The following is a 16,476-nucleotide window of genomic DNA, read 5'->3' on the forward strand; positions in this document are numbered from 1 at the left end:
GAGGGGGGGGGAAAAAAAAAACAAAAAACCAAACAAACAACAAGTTAGCGGTCTAGCGAGAGAGGAAGTGATTCAGTGAAGACTGGCAGATGAAGCTGTAATCCGAACCACTTCAGCTTTCAGGAATAAAGTCAAGTCACATTCATCAAACTGATGAAGGCAGACATTTGCTGGAACTGCCTGACTTACACTTCAACCTCCCCTCTGGATGACAAAACATTTGCCTGCAGCTACCTCGACTCTGTACCTGGATATCGCGCACCATTTCTCCCCACCCCCCACCCCCCGCCCCATCTTCTTCAGCTGAGCTGCGAGCGCAGCCATCGCCTTACCACATATCTGAGTCCCTCGAGGAACCTCTCGTGGTGCTGGATGTGCTGGGCTTCATCCTCCGGGCTAGCGGCCGTGTAGATCATGCCGCACGACTTGCAAACTATGGCACCAAAATGCTTCTGACCGGCATCCTAGTGAGAAACAGAGACAGCTAAGCGCTCTGAAGCTGTTCAAAACCATGTTCATTTTAAGGAATGAGGTTGAGAATTGGTTCTGGTAACAATCATCAAAGATTCAAGTATTTGTTTTCATCTGAATTTGCGAAGAGGAGGACAAGCTTTTGCTTATTTGCAGAATATTCGGAACTACACAGCAGAAATTATCCAGGGAACACAATGAATGCATTATTTGGAACAAGCCTTGAAACAGATCAGCAGCATCCTCACTGAGGAAACAATGTAAAAGAGCACCACAAAAAAACCCCAAAGGAAAACTCTGTATAGTCTTTTCATCAGTTATCTAAATGAAGAGGACAAGCTTTTGCTTATTTGCAGAATATTCGGAACTACACAGCAGAAATTATCCAGGGAACACAACGAATGCATTATTTGGAACAAGCCTTGAAACAGATCAGCAGCATCCTCACTGAGGAAACAATGTAAAAGAGCACCACAAAAAAACCCCAAAGGAAAACTCTGTATAGTCTTTTCATCAGTTATCTAAAAATAACCTCATTTTTATCTCTGTCAAGACACAGGGAGGGGAAGAGAAGGAACTGAATGCCAGTTGTGCAAGCAAACAGCAGATTGCTCTCCGAGTACTGAGGGGAAGCGAAGCCTGGTTTCTTAAAGACTCATCTTATTTCCCTGCACTGGCTGCTACTGCAGCAGCTGCTTTCCCTTCCCCATGTCACAGTTCGGGCTTCCCCCCCTGTGTCACAGCACCCACAGTCTGTCCCTCGTGGGCCCAGCAGTTAGACACCCAGCCGAGCCGGGCCAGGCAGGGTTGGAGCTCGTGGCTCGCCAGCCAGGCGTGTTCAGGGTAGTGATGACTGCTGAGTACACGCTGCTGCTTTCCTCTCAGCACAGGCACTCATCCGGGTTTCTCCCTTCCACGGGGACCAGTTTACAAAACATTCAAAAATTTGTATCTGTGAGGTCTCAAAAATTTAACAGAAATCATCTGAACGACTCCAAAAGGTCCTAGAAAGGGCAGATCAGCAGACAAGAATGATCACATAAGCCCTGCTCCCTCAGGAAACGGGCCTGAAAAAGTCTGCATGTCACCAAGTGAGAACAAATGGTTTACTAAAAAATTACTCATCGCTGAGGGCGTATTTTCTGGAAACGCGTACGTGTGATGGCTACATGACACGTGAGCCTCAGCGAGGCCGTTCGGCCTCCTCCTGCTCCGAGATCAGTACTCCACACTGAAGGGCAACAGCAGGAAGGCAGACACGGAGCTACCGAGGAGGCACCCGCCCGTTAACAGAGCGAGCTCCCTTCGGGCTCAGCTCCCTGTCGCACATGCCTGCTCCCGGGCTGCCCTGGCTGAGGTTCGCCGCTGGGGCTGCAGCGCTGCGCTGACTCCGCTCGCGCAGTGGGCCAGAAAGCTGTGGGAAAGGAAAATTATCCAGCCAGCTTCACTCCTATAGCATCCATACAGGCTTGGCTGAGTTTCCTTTTGGGCTTTTTTTTTTTTTTAAAAATATTATGTTCCATAAATCTCTCTTGAATTCTAGAACGTAATAAAGCGCTAGTCCCAGGGAAACCATAACAACCTATTTCCTCGCTACTACCCTGTCCTAGTCTAGTGCTAAGTATGTTACTCACTGCCCTGTTACTGTCGTCACAGCGTGGTTGGTTTGAGGTTTACATGTAAGGAAATTAGGATAATTATCAAATTAGGACATTATGCTCACATCTCCAGGCTGTGAGCGGGGCCGGCGGGCAGAGCCCTGCCCTGTGCCTTCCCTCCTCCCCAGGGTGATTTTGCCTTTTAGAGTTTGATTTTTACCTTTAGGGTTTGACTTTTTGCCTTTAGGGGTTGATTTGTATTTTTTGGGGGGTTGATCAGTTAGCCTCAAGACATATTTCTTGCTTCCTCACCACCAAGCCACCCCGAGGACCCAGCACGCCCCGAGGGGAACCTTACAATGATCATCTGATCTCTGGAGCGCTTGCAGAGCTTTTTCGCCTTCTGCGAGGTGTGAGATGTTTTTGCAGGTGGGCTGGACCCAAACGGAGAAGTCAGTTCATCCAGCGCAGCCTGTGTCCTGAAAATCATTTCAGAGAGATGAAAATCAGTCACTGCAGACGAAAATTAACATTACGTGTTGGGTACAAGGGCAGGGTAGTGACTCTTATTACAGAACACCCCAAACTAAGCCAGGTACAGCAAAGCTTGTGACAGTTGTGGTGCCAGCTCCTCGGGGGGAGGGAGGGAAGGCGAGAGGCTCTAGGAAGAGCCACAATCGCATCAGAAGTTAAATAACTCCTGATTAAGCACCTCTCCCACTTCCACAGCCATCCTATTTCCAGGACATTGGAAATTCAGCAGCTCCTTGAACAGTCAAAGGGATACACAACCAACTGAGAAGCAGAGGGCCAGGTCCGTGAAGCATGGAAGCTGCGGGTGAAGAAATAGGTGCCCAAGTCCAGCAGCTCCTTCCTCAAACCGCTGCTTACGTGCATCGAGACATCCAAAATGCTCTTGCGCAGGCTCAGAGTCTTGCGGCAGCAAGCTGCTCAGCTCCGGCAATCTGGCACCCGAGTCTAACTGGGACCCAGAAACCCCAAAGTCTCGCCTAAACAGTCCCACAGACATCCTCCTGACTTGTTTAACTCGTGCCTAAAATTACACACTTAAAACACGTCTACCCTTGGAAGGGTTGAGGAGCCCTGTGGGTTTGCGAAGTCCCCAGCGGATCGAAGGGCTCAGGGAGATGAGCACAGGGAGATGTGGCTATGAATACCTGGGACCGTCAGCACAGCTGGCAGAGGGAGCACGTGCCCTGCTGCGTGACCACACTGCAACCCCCAGTACCACAGCTTGGTCTGGGCAGCTCAGGGATCCGTGCCAGACTTCTGGACAGTGTGACAGGAGGCAAGGATAAAACTCCTACCCTGCCAGACTCAGCAGGGGAAGCAGCATCATCCGAAGTCATCTTACAAAGCTTCAAGTGTTCCCGTTTTGTGAGCAACGCTGACTATAAAGCGCACACCACATCAGCACCACTCTCCCCTCAAGGAGGGGGGGTGCGGAAAAAAAAAGGAAGAAAGTGAAAAATTGAACTCCAGTAACCTACAAAGCATTTCATCTGGGTTTTGATCAAGGTGTACAAGAACTTGTGACAAGGTTTTGGCCGAGACCCACCACAGCTTGGTCTCAAGCCCACACTCTGTCTACCCCGGGGTCCCAAGACCGCCTCCCCGCTCAGTTGCTGCTTCACCACCACAAGTCCCGGCCCCTCACGCCAACACCACCGTTAGACCAGGGGATCGGCAGCATCTCAGGGAAAAACCCTCGGTGCTGGGACTAAGCTCTCCTCTGCCGTCTAGCAGGGACGGCTTCCGAAGGAGGGGAGCAGAATGAAACAAGGCCAAGAGGAATTTTTCACATTCAGATCCAGACATGGAGGCTTTACATGAATTTTTAAGTTTACAACATGGGCTTCAGCTACAGGGAAGCATATTGTTAGGGGTGTTAATAACTGCACAGTTTTTCTAGCCTACCTTTAGGCTTCCGTATGTAAGGTGGCATTTCTTAAGCAATCTTAAAGTGGGAAATTGTAACTATTGTGCAGTGAACCTTAACATGGAATTAATTTAGAGATACACCAAACAATTTTATAGATTTGGATACTAAGAAGAATTTCCAAAGCAGAGACTTCATGTAGGAAAAGCTTGTGCTCATCAGCTTCCCAAGAGACAACTGCAAATCCAAGACTGATTTTCAGCTAATCACAAACACCAGGATTTCCACATATTCCAGGGTTCCACTTGCACCGCGGAAGGTATTTGAAAAGCCACATGAGGAAGCAAAGCAAACACTGCAATCAGATTTCTCTTTCAACACTTCTGTGGCAGAGGACGACAGTAGCGCGACAAGTCTTGGAAGGTTTATTTTGGCTCTTTTAGGAGCAACTTTAAGTGGGTTTTTTATGGTCACAACAAACTCAGCTCAGAATGCTTTTACTGTTAAAAAAATGTATCAAGAAGTTGATTCAATATGGGAGAGGGATTAGTAGCTCTGGTTCTTGCGTGGGAAAACAAGTCTTTTCCCACTAGAGGCCTACAAGTACGGCAGCAAATTAATTGAAGAAATAAGCTAATCAGAAGCACAGACACCAGGTAGCACAATTACACCTTACGAGTAAACAGTCCCAGTGCCTGCAAGTAATTTAACAGTATCGTGCTTTTTGCAGAATCAAAAAGCAAACCTCACATGCTTGTGCTTCATTTCCAACGCACTAAATATCAAACATCGCCCAGCACACTTAGGAAATACCCGCTCAGGTGAGCGCGGGAAAGTGGAAGAGAAGCAGGTGCTTCTGTTAATTCTTTTTCACCCCTTTTTATTACAACTTTTGTCCTGTCTGCGGCACCTGCATCAAAAGGCAGAACTTCCGAGCGTGCTGCTACACTAAAATTTCTCAGGTTAAAAAAAAAAGGCAACACAAAATGCACCTGCTAGTGCTGCTGTACTAAAATTTCTCAGGTTAAAAAAAAAAAAGGCAACACAAAATGCACCTGACCAGTGCAGTTACGGATCTTTGCATTTTAAGTGATTTCTGTATAGCACACAGATACTTCCCAGAGCGCTAACGTTGGTCAACGTTAGCCACAGCACTGGGACGGCTACAAGAGCGTATCACGGGAAGAGTTACTACGGAAAAGCAACGAACCCGATGGCAGAGAGAGACGGGTTTGACACTACATTTAAAGAACACGGGGATTCTACAACCCCAGCACAAGGCAGGTAAACAAGCCTTCTGAAATCTTTAGCTCCGTACAACTTCAATAAGCCCGTGCCTTCCCAAAGAGTGAGTCATTTCAACCGTTTAAAAGTTAATGCTGTGGGCTTAACTGGTAAAGGAGGTTGAGTGTGACAGAGACAGAGAAGCTGCCAGCTCCCGCAAGAGCCACAGACTGGCCTGAGCAGAGTTACTGACCTGCCCCGTCAGCCTTTCCAGCGTTACTCAACGAGGGATCCGCAGTTTAACTGGCCCAGTTAAACGTAGAGTCGAATTTTCACACGCTGCAGCTGATGTACACAAAACTTAACTCAAAAGGTTGCTTGCAACACAGAAGTGCTTCAAACGTGGCAAGAATGCCCACGCCAGAGGCATCGCTGCCGTGTAGAAGGCATATACAGAAAGCCACACCACTGATTAGATTCTAGGGAGGGACAGCAATGCCTCCTGGCTCATTGTACGGCCAGCAACGTTACACTCTGCCACCACACCTGCCAAACTGAGTAAAGACAACTCGTTTTGACAACTCTGGTACCAACTCAAATCCGTAGCTAGCGCTGTTGAGGGTCTCTGGCCGATGGGAGGTGCAGGTCCCTGATGAACGGCCAGTACATAAAGACTACGAGTTACTGCTCATTAGGGACACTCCAGGGACGGAGACAGAGGACAGACAGACAACAGTAGTATAAATAAATAAAACCATAAAGACTGCGAGTTACATTAGGGACACTCCAGGGACGGAGACAGAGGACAGACAGACAACAGTAGTATAAATAAATAAAACCCCCTCTACACGGCTCAAACACCACCAAGGCTGTGCCATTCTTGGTGATGAATATATCCTGAAACAGCCCCCCTTGTTCTAAAGATTTTATCATTAGCAACAGCTAAGAGAAAACTATTGTTAAAAAAATAATCAGCTCAATAATACCACAAATTCACAAGTAAAAATGTACTACAGACAGTAAGCAAATGTGTATTTCCTTATTCACGGGCTAGTATCCCCCTAAACCAACACAGCTTTCATCTTTCATCTTCCCTTTAAAGGAAAAAAAAAAAAAGCCAACCCAATAAAAACCCCAGACTCCCAAACCTCACAAGGACTGGGAGAAAGCTAAGCTATTGTTTTTAGAATTAGTATAATTTTTTTCTTAAATAATAATAATGATTCTGCAGATATGACACTTCTGATCATTCTTGGAGAGACTTAGCAAAGATTAGCCTACCTTTTCTTGCTGGCGGGGGGTGCACTGAATATGGGGTAGACAACAGCATTTGAAGGAGATGCTGGAAAAGATGAGTGAAGTTATTGTGCTTTAGAATCCTTTTTAGTTGCAGAACACGTCAACACATGGAAACAGAAACTCAAACATCAGTGAGACTTCACAGCGCTGAAACTGAACACTATAGACAAGACCTTATAGGAGTACCGGGAAGCTGTTGATGCTGCAGGATATAGAAGTTATGTCCATGAGTGGTATCCAGCCATAATTACCTTCAATCCACTTAAGTGACACCAATCAGGCTACCTGGTGCTTTCCCTCCTCACGTTGGAATTACGAAGAATTACATCAAGCAGAAATTTCTGCTGCAGTAGTTTAGTGTTTCCTTGGCTATTAATTAATTACGAGTGTTAATCAAGCAGGGGGTTCTCCGTTTTCCATTATTTTGGCTAAGGCAGCCTGAACCTCTACCTTTTTCATCCTAGAGAAGCTGGGAAGCGACAGGCTCAGGACTAGGTTACAGCACACAAGCTGCAAGTTTTAGGATAACTTAACAAAGACTTTGGTAAGTAAAACCAAGCCAATTATTAGTTAGGAATATATTTTCCCTCAAGCGTAAACAGTTTAGGTACTAGACTGCTTTATGCTCTCGTATTTTGACTGCATTCACAAATAGACAGAGACTTCTTAGGAATTACAGAAACATAGCAAAGCACGTAAGCAGAAAAATGGCCCTAAAAGCCTCCAAAAAAACATACCATGAAGATGAACCAGTTGTTTCTAGGAAATAGGACACAATAAAAAAGTCTCTTGTTAATATCAGTAGTGGAAAAGATTGTGAGGAGTCATGAAGAAGACACGAATAAACAATAATAAGCCTACGGCTTCCTAGAAATGCAGGATCTTCGAGGGCCAAGACACTTCTTGGGAAAGGCCCCAGCAGGCAAATAATGTCAGGCAATCTTTGGGAACGCGATGGCAACAGCTTTATAAACAGGTGGAAAACACAGTAACAGGAGTCTTTTCTACAGAGCTGGAGATGGGAGAAAGAAAAGTGGCCGGCAGCACAGGGCATGCCGCTCCTCAGAGCACAAAGAGGAGGCATAGCAGAGAAAGGGTGACCTTCAAGGAACCAGATTTCGCTAAGTTCCAAAAGCGGATAAGTAAGTTCCCATGTGAAGCAAGAGAACGGGGGGGGGGGCGGGGGCGGGGGGCCCAAGAGTGCTGGCCATTTTCTTTCAAGAAACAGATTAAGACCAGATGTGGCAGAAAGAAGTGGAGCAGGAGACAAACGCGGCTAAATCATGACTTTCACTGGAAACTCAAGGAATCACAATGGGAATAGAAACCACGGGGAAGCAGAGCAGCGACGTGAAGGACTGAAAGCAGAAACGCCAAATTGCAAAATGAGCTCTACCTGGGAAGGCCACGGTACCAGGAAAGCATCCTGTAACAGCAAGGGGAAAACCCAGGAGTTTCAGCTACCGAAAGGGGAGGAAACACTAAAACCAGATGACAAACAAGGACAAAACATTTAGTGCATTTTTATTTCAGTCATCAATAAAAGAATTGGTTGTGATGAGATCGTTAGCACAACTAAGACACAAAGGAGATAGGAACTTCCACAGCTGGGGAAAGATGTAAGGAGAACTCAGATAAACCAGACCTTTTCAGACTAGCAAGGACTGAATTAACCCAGGGCTGCTGAGGCTAGAATAGCAAACGCTGCCTATTTTTAAAAGGGAAAAAGGGAGAAACCAGGAGATTAGGATAAAATAACATGACCTCAACTTCTGCAAACATACTGGCACATGCTATTGCATAATTGGAAGATGAGGCAGTAGGTAGAGGCCAACACATTACTTTGCCTTAATAAAATAATATTTAAGCAACATATTTTCCTTTTATTATCACTTGTTATTCCCAAGAGGAAAAATAATAAATGTCTTAAAATGAATATATTAACTCCTGAAAATTCCCTTGCGTTAGTAGGGAAATATGATCTCTGTGAACCAACCATAAGAAAGGGGGCAAAGCTGACTAAGGGAAAAAAAAAAAATGATACTCAAATAATTACTGTTAGTAATTCACTGCCAAAACAAAGAGTATAGAGCGGAGTTTCCTCGGTGACCATCAGGAGCAAACAATAATATATGCTTATAACTTTGTAGCTAATAGCTAGCACATAGGGGCATTTAAGTGTTTAATTTAAAAAGCAGTCTCGCATTGAAAACAGTCGGAAACAAACAGACTGAAATAAGGCTAAGGGGAACCACTACACTTAGCAACAAGCAGGGGCAAAATAAGAGATCGGGATCAACCCTCTGGGCAGCGGCTGCGTGTAAAACACTTGGGTCATCGTCTGCCTCAAACCAAAGGCATCTCACAAAGACTCCTGTGGAAATGAAAAAGCCAGATGCCTAAAAATCAAGATTTTAAGAAGGAAAGCGGAAAGAATCGGGGTAACAGTCCAGGGAGAAAAGAATGGGGAAAGACCTCATAATAGGATTCAAAGACAGCGATTTCCCAAAGCTTACTGGGAATGGGCTACGCAGTGAAGCAAAGAGGAAAGACAGGTCAGACATCAGGACAAGAACAATTTACACACTGCTTAACATGAACACAGATTTGTCAGGGAGACAGCAAGAATCTCCCTCATTACTGTCCAGCTCATTAAAACACTGAATGATAGGAGAAGATGGGAATTCAGCAGAGGCAATCCCACTGGGGCAAAGTGGGTAACCTAAGAGATCTTCAAAGTCTCTTCCGCCTCATTTTCCCACAGCAGCAAAGGTCATAGACCAAGATATGTCTAATCCAACTTACCTCGCTTATTCACCTTACGCGGAGATTGGCTTGAAGGAATAACACAATCATCAGACTCACAGGTTGTAGAAGAACTGATTTCATCAACATCCTATAAATTAAGACAAATTTTTATTTTAGGGCAAAAAGAAAACTCTCCAGTTGATTAAGTTCTCAGACAGCAGCTACAGAATCACATGCAGGTCAAGTGACCTTCACAATGAGCATTAATTGACATTACAAAGCGTTACTAACGGCCATATTTTCCAATAACAAAACGCCATCTTAGCAGACTACCCGTCTCACCGTAATTCAAGTTACACCCGAATGCTGAATTTGAAAACGTTGCTGAAAATGTTGCACCCCAGCACTGAGGAAAAATTCACTTCCTGCAGGTTACTCGCCACCTTAAGGAGTGCCATGGACATTTCTCATCTACCTGCCTTTGACTACTGCAAGACCAAGTTGTTGACAAACAATTAGCATGTTTTCTGATTCCCCACACCTTAACGCCTACTTATGCCCCTGCTTTTGTTTTAGTGCAGGATGGAGGGGTGGGGGGGGGGTGTTCTTTTGTTTTTAAGTAAATCTTAACTGTAGAGGTTTGTATCGTTTCTTCACCTTAGCATTTCTGGGACTCTACTTTCATTCTCTGTCTACAGCTATGCACTTGCACAGCTTTTGGAAGCCTCTCGCAAATGTTCTGTAAAAATGAAAGTTCGCCAAACTGACGTTTGCCTTGAACTCTGCTCTTTTTGTCTGTGACAGTGTATTGTTTCCCCATCTCATCAGGAACCCTAGACAGCCATCGGGTACGGCAACCGGCTCTAGCAGAATCTGAGGCTAGATGAAGGCCCAGCCTTGGCCTCTATTCAGTTCGCAGTAACAAAGCCGCTAAGTTCCCTTTTCAAACATTCCGTGCTTCTGGTTAACCTCTGAGAAATAGTTTGCCAACCCAAAAAATTGCCATCACAGCAGAATCAAATGCTTTCAGGTTGTATTTTTTCTTACTGCACATGCAAGATGAGATTGCACAAGCTAACATTTGTGTTTTATTAATGCTGCATTGTAAAAACGTATTGACAATCAAGTCAGGCATGTGAGAGAGATGCTAAAACAGAGGAGGTGAACGAAGGAGGCAATAAACTGTCCTTTATTGAACCCACACAGGAATATAAAACACATTAGCCCTATAAAAACAGCTTCCCATCTTGTTCACCACTTCCTTTCAATGCCCAGTATAAAATACCACGACAGTATTCCAGTGGCTTTTCCTACTTTCCTACATTTTAGATGCCAGAATGCAACAGCAAAATATGACATTAAGTGTAATGAAACAGTTTGCAAACCTGTTCCAAATTTGTATTTTACTGCTGCACTCATTCCATTGCCACCCTTACCTTTCACACCTAAGCACTGCGTTAGAAAGCAAAATCCACATCCCAAGCTAAAGAATTCTCTAACAAATCATAAAATTAAAAGTGAGGTCTGGCAGGCATTAACGGGTCGGGAATAAGTGAGACTCATCACAAAGTTTAACCATTCCAGCACTGCTAAACATATTTGCACAAGAATCAAATGCACGTTTAAAAAAAACAAAACAACCCAAAACCACTTTTCTATCACCAGGAGTATTGACTGCTAAGGTAGCATCAGATAAAAATTGCTTATACCTCTTCAGTGATATACAAAAAGGTTACAGTTCTTCAAACACAGCCCAGCTCAGAAAACTCATTGTTGGTTTGTTGAAGCATGAGAAACCGGGGCTCAGTCTCGCTTCCTTGGAGAAGGGAGCTGCAGAACTAGGGCACATAGCTCCTGCTGAGAAAATAATCACTAAAAAGATAAGCCCAGGCCAGACCAAAGCCTGCTAGCGCCGCTTGAGTTACAGCGCAGGCCGTACCGGCAAGCAAGATCTTGTGACCTGCAAGAAATCTCTAAATAAAGATGCTCTAGAAACAATTTTGCTTTCTCTGTCCAACTCCTTCACTGGCTGAGAAGCGCACGGCTGGGGAGAAACAAGAAAGGCTTCAAGGAGCACAGCAGCAGAACTCTTGAGAAGCGCCTCCTTCCTCCAGCTTTGAGCAGGCAACGTTTTGCAGAGAGACACATTATCTATGGAGAACGCCCAGGGTGCGGGCTCACGACCTCCCACAAAACTCAGCAAGGTCAGACTTGGCATTTGTTACATTTATTAAAACAGAAGAAAGGAAAAAAAAGTCAATTAAAAACTTCTTTTTCAGCTTTGCCCTTCATCACACACACAGAAAGAGAGATACAAATTGTCTTTCGGAAAAACCGTGCAGAAAGCTTTCCTTTCGGCCATCATAAATTGATTATTTCACTGCAGCTGAGAGCTAGCGACAGAGAGGGATGCTGACAGGAACTTCCTGAAAGCTTACCACAGTTAAAAAAAAAAGTCAATTAAAAACTTCTTCTTCAGCTTTGCCCTTCATCACACACACAGAAAGAGAGATACAAATTGTCTTTCGGAAAAACCGTGCAGAAAGCTTTCCTTTCGGCCATCATAAATTGATTATTTCACTGCAGCTGAGAGCTAGCGACAGAGAGGGATGCTGACAGGAACTTCCTGAAAGCTTACCACAGTTTTATGCCTTCATAAGGCAGGAATAAACCCGTAAAAGTCTTCCTAGGCAAAATCCACTAATATATCTAAATAAACACCCTATGTCCAAACTAACTGGCACATGTGTTACTTCCGCCTTCCTCAGCGAGCTCCGTGCGTGTCACCTGAACACCTCCACAGGTCCTGGTGGCACCTCTACTTACCATGTTCTCTGCATCGCTGTCCCCTGCGGCTGCAGACCTGGAAGTACAAAGCGGACCGGAGACGCTTCCGCTTTTCTGCGGAGACGTTCTTCCTTCACGTGCCGGATCTCTCTCTTGAGAGAGAGAGACTTTACAGCTTGTAAAGTCCTCCCTGTTTTCATTTTCCTTCTTCTGAGGCACGGAAATACTCCTCAATACGCCGCCCGCCTCAAGATTTTTGTTTCTATCAGCTGAATTAGACTCGGTAGTTGTCAGTGGTCCGGGCTGATCATTTTCTTGCAGAGATGCGGGGAGACCCTGGAGAGACTTAGCGTCTATGATGGGTTTTTTAGAGTGCGATTTCTTCCTGGCAGAAAAGAAGGCTGCTCCCAGCTGGAGTTTCAGGGCTGGTTTAACTGTCATGCTTAGGACTCTGAAAGGTGAATCCATCTTCTTTTTAATTAGGCAATTTACATTCTCTTTCTCCACGCCGGGTTTTCCCGCTGGTATCTCTCCCTTTGCCTTCTTAAGCGTTTTGGGGACAGTTTTGCCGTGCTTGGAGCTGGTTGGGTGCTTGGTTGGCTTTGAGCTTGCATTCCTGCTCAAGTTCACGTTCGTCTTCTCAGTCCTCCTGGCAGCTGGGAGATTTTCATCCCCGTTCCTCTCACCCAGACAGTGGTTCTCGTTCAGTTGTTTCCTCTCAAGAGGAGTAAGGTATCGCTTTTCCTTGCTATAAAAAGACACCACAGGCACAAGGGGCTTGTACGAGGAAGCGGTCTTTGGGGATGATTTCCTGGAGAACTCCCTCTGCGCAGCTGTGGGAACACCGGCTGCCTGAAGGGGTGAAATATCCAGCCTCCTCAACAGCGCCGGCTTCACCAGGACAGCCTCGTTTTCTTTCACCTCATCGCTGGAGTTTGATGACCATTTTATTTGAGAAGCAAACCAACTATTTCTCGATTTCTTGAGTGGAGACAGACCTTCAGCAAAGCCTATCATCGTTTTTTTCACAGGAGTCTCAAAGGCTAGGAATGAACTGTAAAAATAATTATGGAGCAAAACATCACATACACACTATTGAAAGCTTTTCAGTTATTGTTTTACTTAAATAACACTTAATTTTCACTCAGCCTAGTTGCCTGTACTGGTATATGCCCTGGAGCAAATACAAATATCAAATACCAAAACATAATATACAAATATCAAAAGGCCTAAGACTGTCTTGCCATTCTTCACATTTTTTTTTTTTTTTTTTTAAACAGCAAATCTATTTGCCTGCCTGAACTTGTTAAAGCACCAGGGAACAACAGCCATTCTACTTTCTGGAAGGCTGCTGACGGGATCAGCGCTATTCATGATTAAGGAGGGGAAAAAAAAAAAAACAAACACGGTTGATTTGTTTCAGGTCAACTCGGATTTGTGACTCTGAAAAAGCCTGTGCATCCCCCACCCCCGTATGCAAGACTGATAAAGCTGGGGGAGGGGGATCTCACAATATTTTACAGCAGTTTCTGAAGGGCACGCACTGAAATCTCACTCTGACAGCTGTTTCGGAATCTAAAACCTCATCAGTAAATCACTAATAGCTTCTGAACCTACTGCCCAAAAGGCGAAAATACATCTATATAAAGGACACGTTCAGCCGTTCCTGGTTGTAATGTATTTGGCGCACACCACAGCGAGGCGTTTCCTCAGCGAGTATTTACACCCTATCTCAGGAATTTGTCCTTCCAATTCAGAAATCCAACCTCACTCTTGGTCTCCCCCCCACCCCAGAAATATTTTTGTGGGGGAAGTACAGGACAAGCACGAGAAAAATCTGTTCAGCTGGTAGAGTTACGAAGAATGAGAAACAAGCTATTCTTTTGGATTTAAAGCTCAGCTTTTTGTTCAGGGCCAGTAAGACTATTCAGCTAATTTGCGCAGGCCTCAGTGTTTCTGTACTGTACGTCAAAGACTTTCCAAACGGGAAAGACTGAGGCTTTACCACAAAGAAATGCAAACGTCAGGGGTTTTATATCTTACGTTTCTAAACAATCAGTTTTTAGGTTTCCACTGGTTTTGTGACCTACTCAAGTAGGAAGCTGTGGTGAATGGAGTTCAATCCAGTTGGCGGCCGGTCACGAGCGGTGTTCCCCAGGGCTCAGTTTTGGGGCCGGTCTTGTTCAATATCTTTATCAATGATCTGGACGAGGGGATCAAGTGCACCCTCAGTCAGTTTGCAGGCGACACCAAGTTGGGCGGGAGTGTTGATCTGCTCAAGGGTAGGAAGGCTCTGCAGAGGGACCTGGCCAGGCTGGATCGATGGGCCGAGGCCAAGTGTATGAGGTTCAACAAGGCCAAGTGCCGGGTCCTGCACTTGGGCCACAACAACCCCATGCAGCGCTACAGGCTTGGGGAAGAGTGGCTGGAAAGCTGCCTGTCGGAAAAGGACCTGGGGGTGTTGGTCGACAGCCGGCTGAACATGAGCCAGCAGTGTGCCCAGGTGGCCAAGAAGGCCAAGGGCATCCTGGCCTGTATCAGAAATGGTGTGGCCAGCAGGAGTAGGGAAGTGATCGTGCCCCTGTACTCAGCCCTGGTGAGGCCGCACCTCGAATACTGTGTTCAGTTTTGGGCCCCTCACTACAAGAAGGACGTCGAGGTGCTGGAGCGTGTCCAGAGAAGGGCAACGAGGCTGGTGAGGGGTCTGGAGAACAAGTCTGATGAGGAGCGGCTGAGGGAACTGGGGTTGTTCAGCCTGGAGAAAAGGAGGCTGAGGGGAGACCTCATCGCTCTCTACAACCACCTGAAAGGAGGTTGTAGCGAGGTGGGGGTCGGTCTCTTCTCCCAAGGAACAAGCAACAGGACGAGAGGAAACGGCCTCAAGTTGCGCCAGGGGAGGTTTAGATTGGATGTAAGGAAAAATGTCTTTCCTGAAAGAGTGGTTAAACATTGGACCAGGCTGCCCAGGGAAGTGGTGGAGTCCCCATCCCTGGAGGTATTTAAAAGACGTGTAGATGCGGCGCTTAGGGACATGGTTTAGTGGGCATGGGGGTGTTGGGTCGATGGTTGGACTCGATGATCTTAGAGGTCTTTTCCAACCTTAATGATTCTATGATTCTACTCAGGGCCAGGTCTGCGCGTGAATGTCATGCACAGGGATACGCACTTGACAGAGGTGACTGCCAAAAAAACATACCTTTCTTTAATAAAATTAAAAAAGAAAAAAGAAAAGCCCTGATGCAACCTAGTAATGCGGGCCTGCAGCGTATCAGCTCAACGTAATGGCTTTTCTCGGTTCTAATTCTGTGCTGTGCTCTAGATTGAAGATCATTCTTGGCTTCGGTTTTCCTACACATTAGATGAAATCTCTCAAGATGCTCAGTACAATATAAAAACGTTCTAAGTCACCGAATAACAAACATGGGGTGATGCTAACTGTGTCTCGGAACCATCTCAATATTTTTTCCACTTTACATTGAAAGCTCTCAAGGATTTTAAACATCTATTTTATTCTATGTGCAGCAATTAAGTTTTTTGTTTTTTTTTTTTTCTAGAAAAGCATCTATGAAAAGATAACATACCCATCATTATCAGTAGAACTACGGCTCCTTTTCTGTGGAGTAACAGCTGCCATGTCTTCACCAGAGCGCCTACAAGAACACATTTTTAATAGCCTGAAATAGATTTCCAGTTAAAAAAACCCAACAACAACAAAAAAAAACAAAAAACAACTAAGTAAAGAAGGAAGAGAAGGTGGGGGACTGGGGAGAAAACACCGAATAGAAGCAGATCAGGCATGACAGAGACTAGAACAACACAGGGCTGTGTTTCAGTTGAGCGTAAGCCGTAAAACAAGGGCACACAGAAAGGATCTTCCAGGTCAAGTCCAATTCTGTCATCATGGACAAATGCATCCTAAAGTCCCCTTTCTAAAACGGAGTCAGACAATTCGGAAACAAGTTTTACTTTCCGCCTCTCACATTCCTCTCGCAAAGCTCATTCCAGACCTCACCAACGTGGTTCCTAGACATCTGCTTGCTCCTGCCTATATTCATGGTCAGTTTGTTCCCGCGAGGATTTCACATGGGCATTTACCTTCCAGCCGAGACAGCTCTTTACCCAACAGACTTTTAGAGTTTCTCTCCCAGCTCCCTTCTTGCCAAATACCATAAACCACGCTCTTTTAGCCTTCATTAACACAGAAGCCATTTAAACCAGTTTAACACTCGACACTGTTTGTTCCATCTCTTCCAGTTTGAGGTAGTTATGGTACAACAATCACTTTTGTGTTACGCGGCGTTTCACAACTGAAACTCCAGAGTAAACAAATATCCTGTATCCAAGAGAACTGATAATGAATATTCGTAAACTGCTAGAACACCACAAAGAATAATTTATTCAATAATCTGCCAGTAGGGGGAAGTTCCTCCTAACCGGCCCGCGTTAGCA

General features: G+C 45.4%; 1 protein-coding gene across 1 annotated transcript in view; it reads right to left on the bottom strand.

Moving 5' to 3' along the window:
* ESCO2 (establishment of sister chromatid cohesion N-acetyltransferase 2) overlaps positions 1 to 15,673 on the bottom strand; it is a 19,247-nt gene extending 3,574 nt beyond the window's left edge. The window contains exons 1-6 of the mRNA XM_009275126.2: positions 15,609 to 15,673; positions 12,067 to 13,081; positions 9,298 to 9,388; positions 6,475 to 6,535; positions 2,428 to 2,548; positions 333 to 464 (exon numbers count right to left, since the gene is read on the bottom strand). Of these exons, the coding sequence (XP_009273401.2) occupies positions 333 to 464; positions 2,428 to 2,548; positions 6,475 to 6,535; positions 9,298 to 9,388; positions 12,067 to 13,081; positions 15,609 to 15,661 (1,473 nt within the window). The 5' untranslated portion in view covers positions 15,662 to 15,673. The remainder of the gene's footprint in view (positions 1 to 332; positions 465 to 2,427; positions 2,549 to 6,474; positions 6,536 to 9,297; positions 9,389 to 12,066; positions 13,082 to 15,608) is intronic.
* Positions 15,674 to 16,476: the final 803 nt, after the last annotated feature.

The sequence above is a fragment of the Aptenodytes forsteri genome, unplaced genomic scaffold (assembly GCF_000699145.1).
Source record: "Aptenodytes forsteri isolate BGI_AS27 unplaced genomic scaffold, ASM69914v1 Scaffold192, whole genome shotgun sequence".
NCBI lineage: Eukaryota > Metazoa > Chordata > Aves > Sphenisciformes > Spheniscidae > Aptenodytes > Aptenodytes forsteri.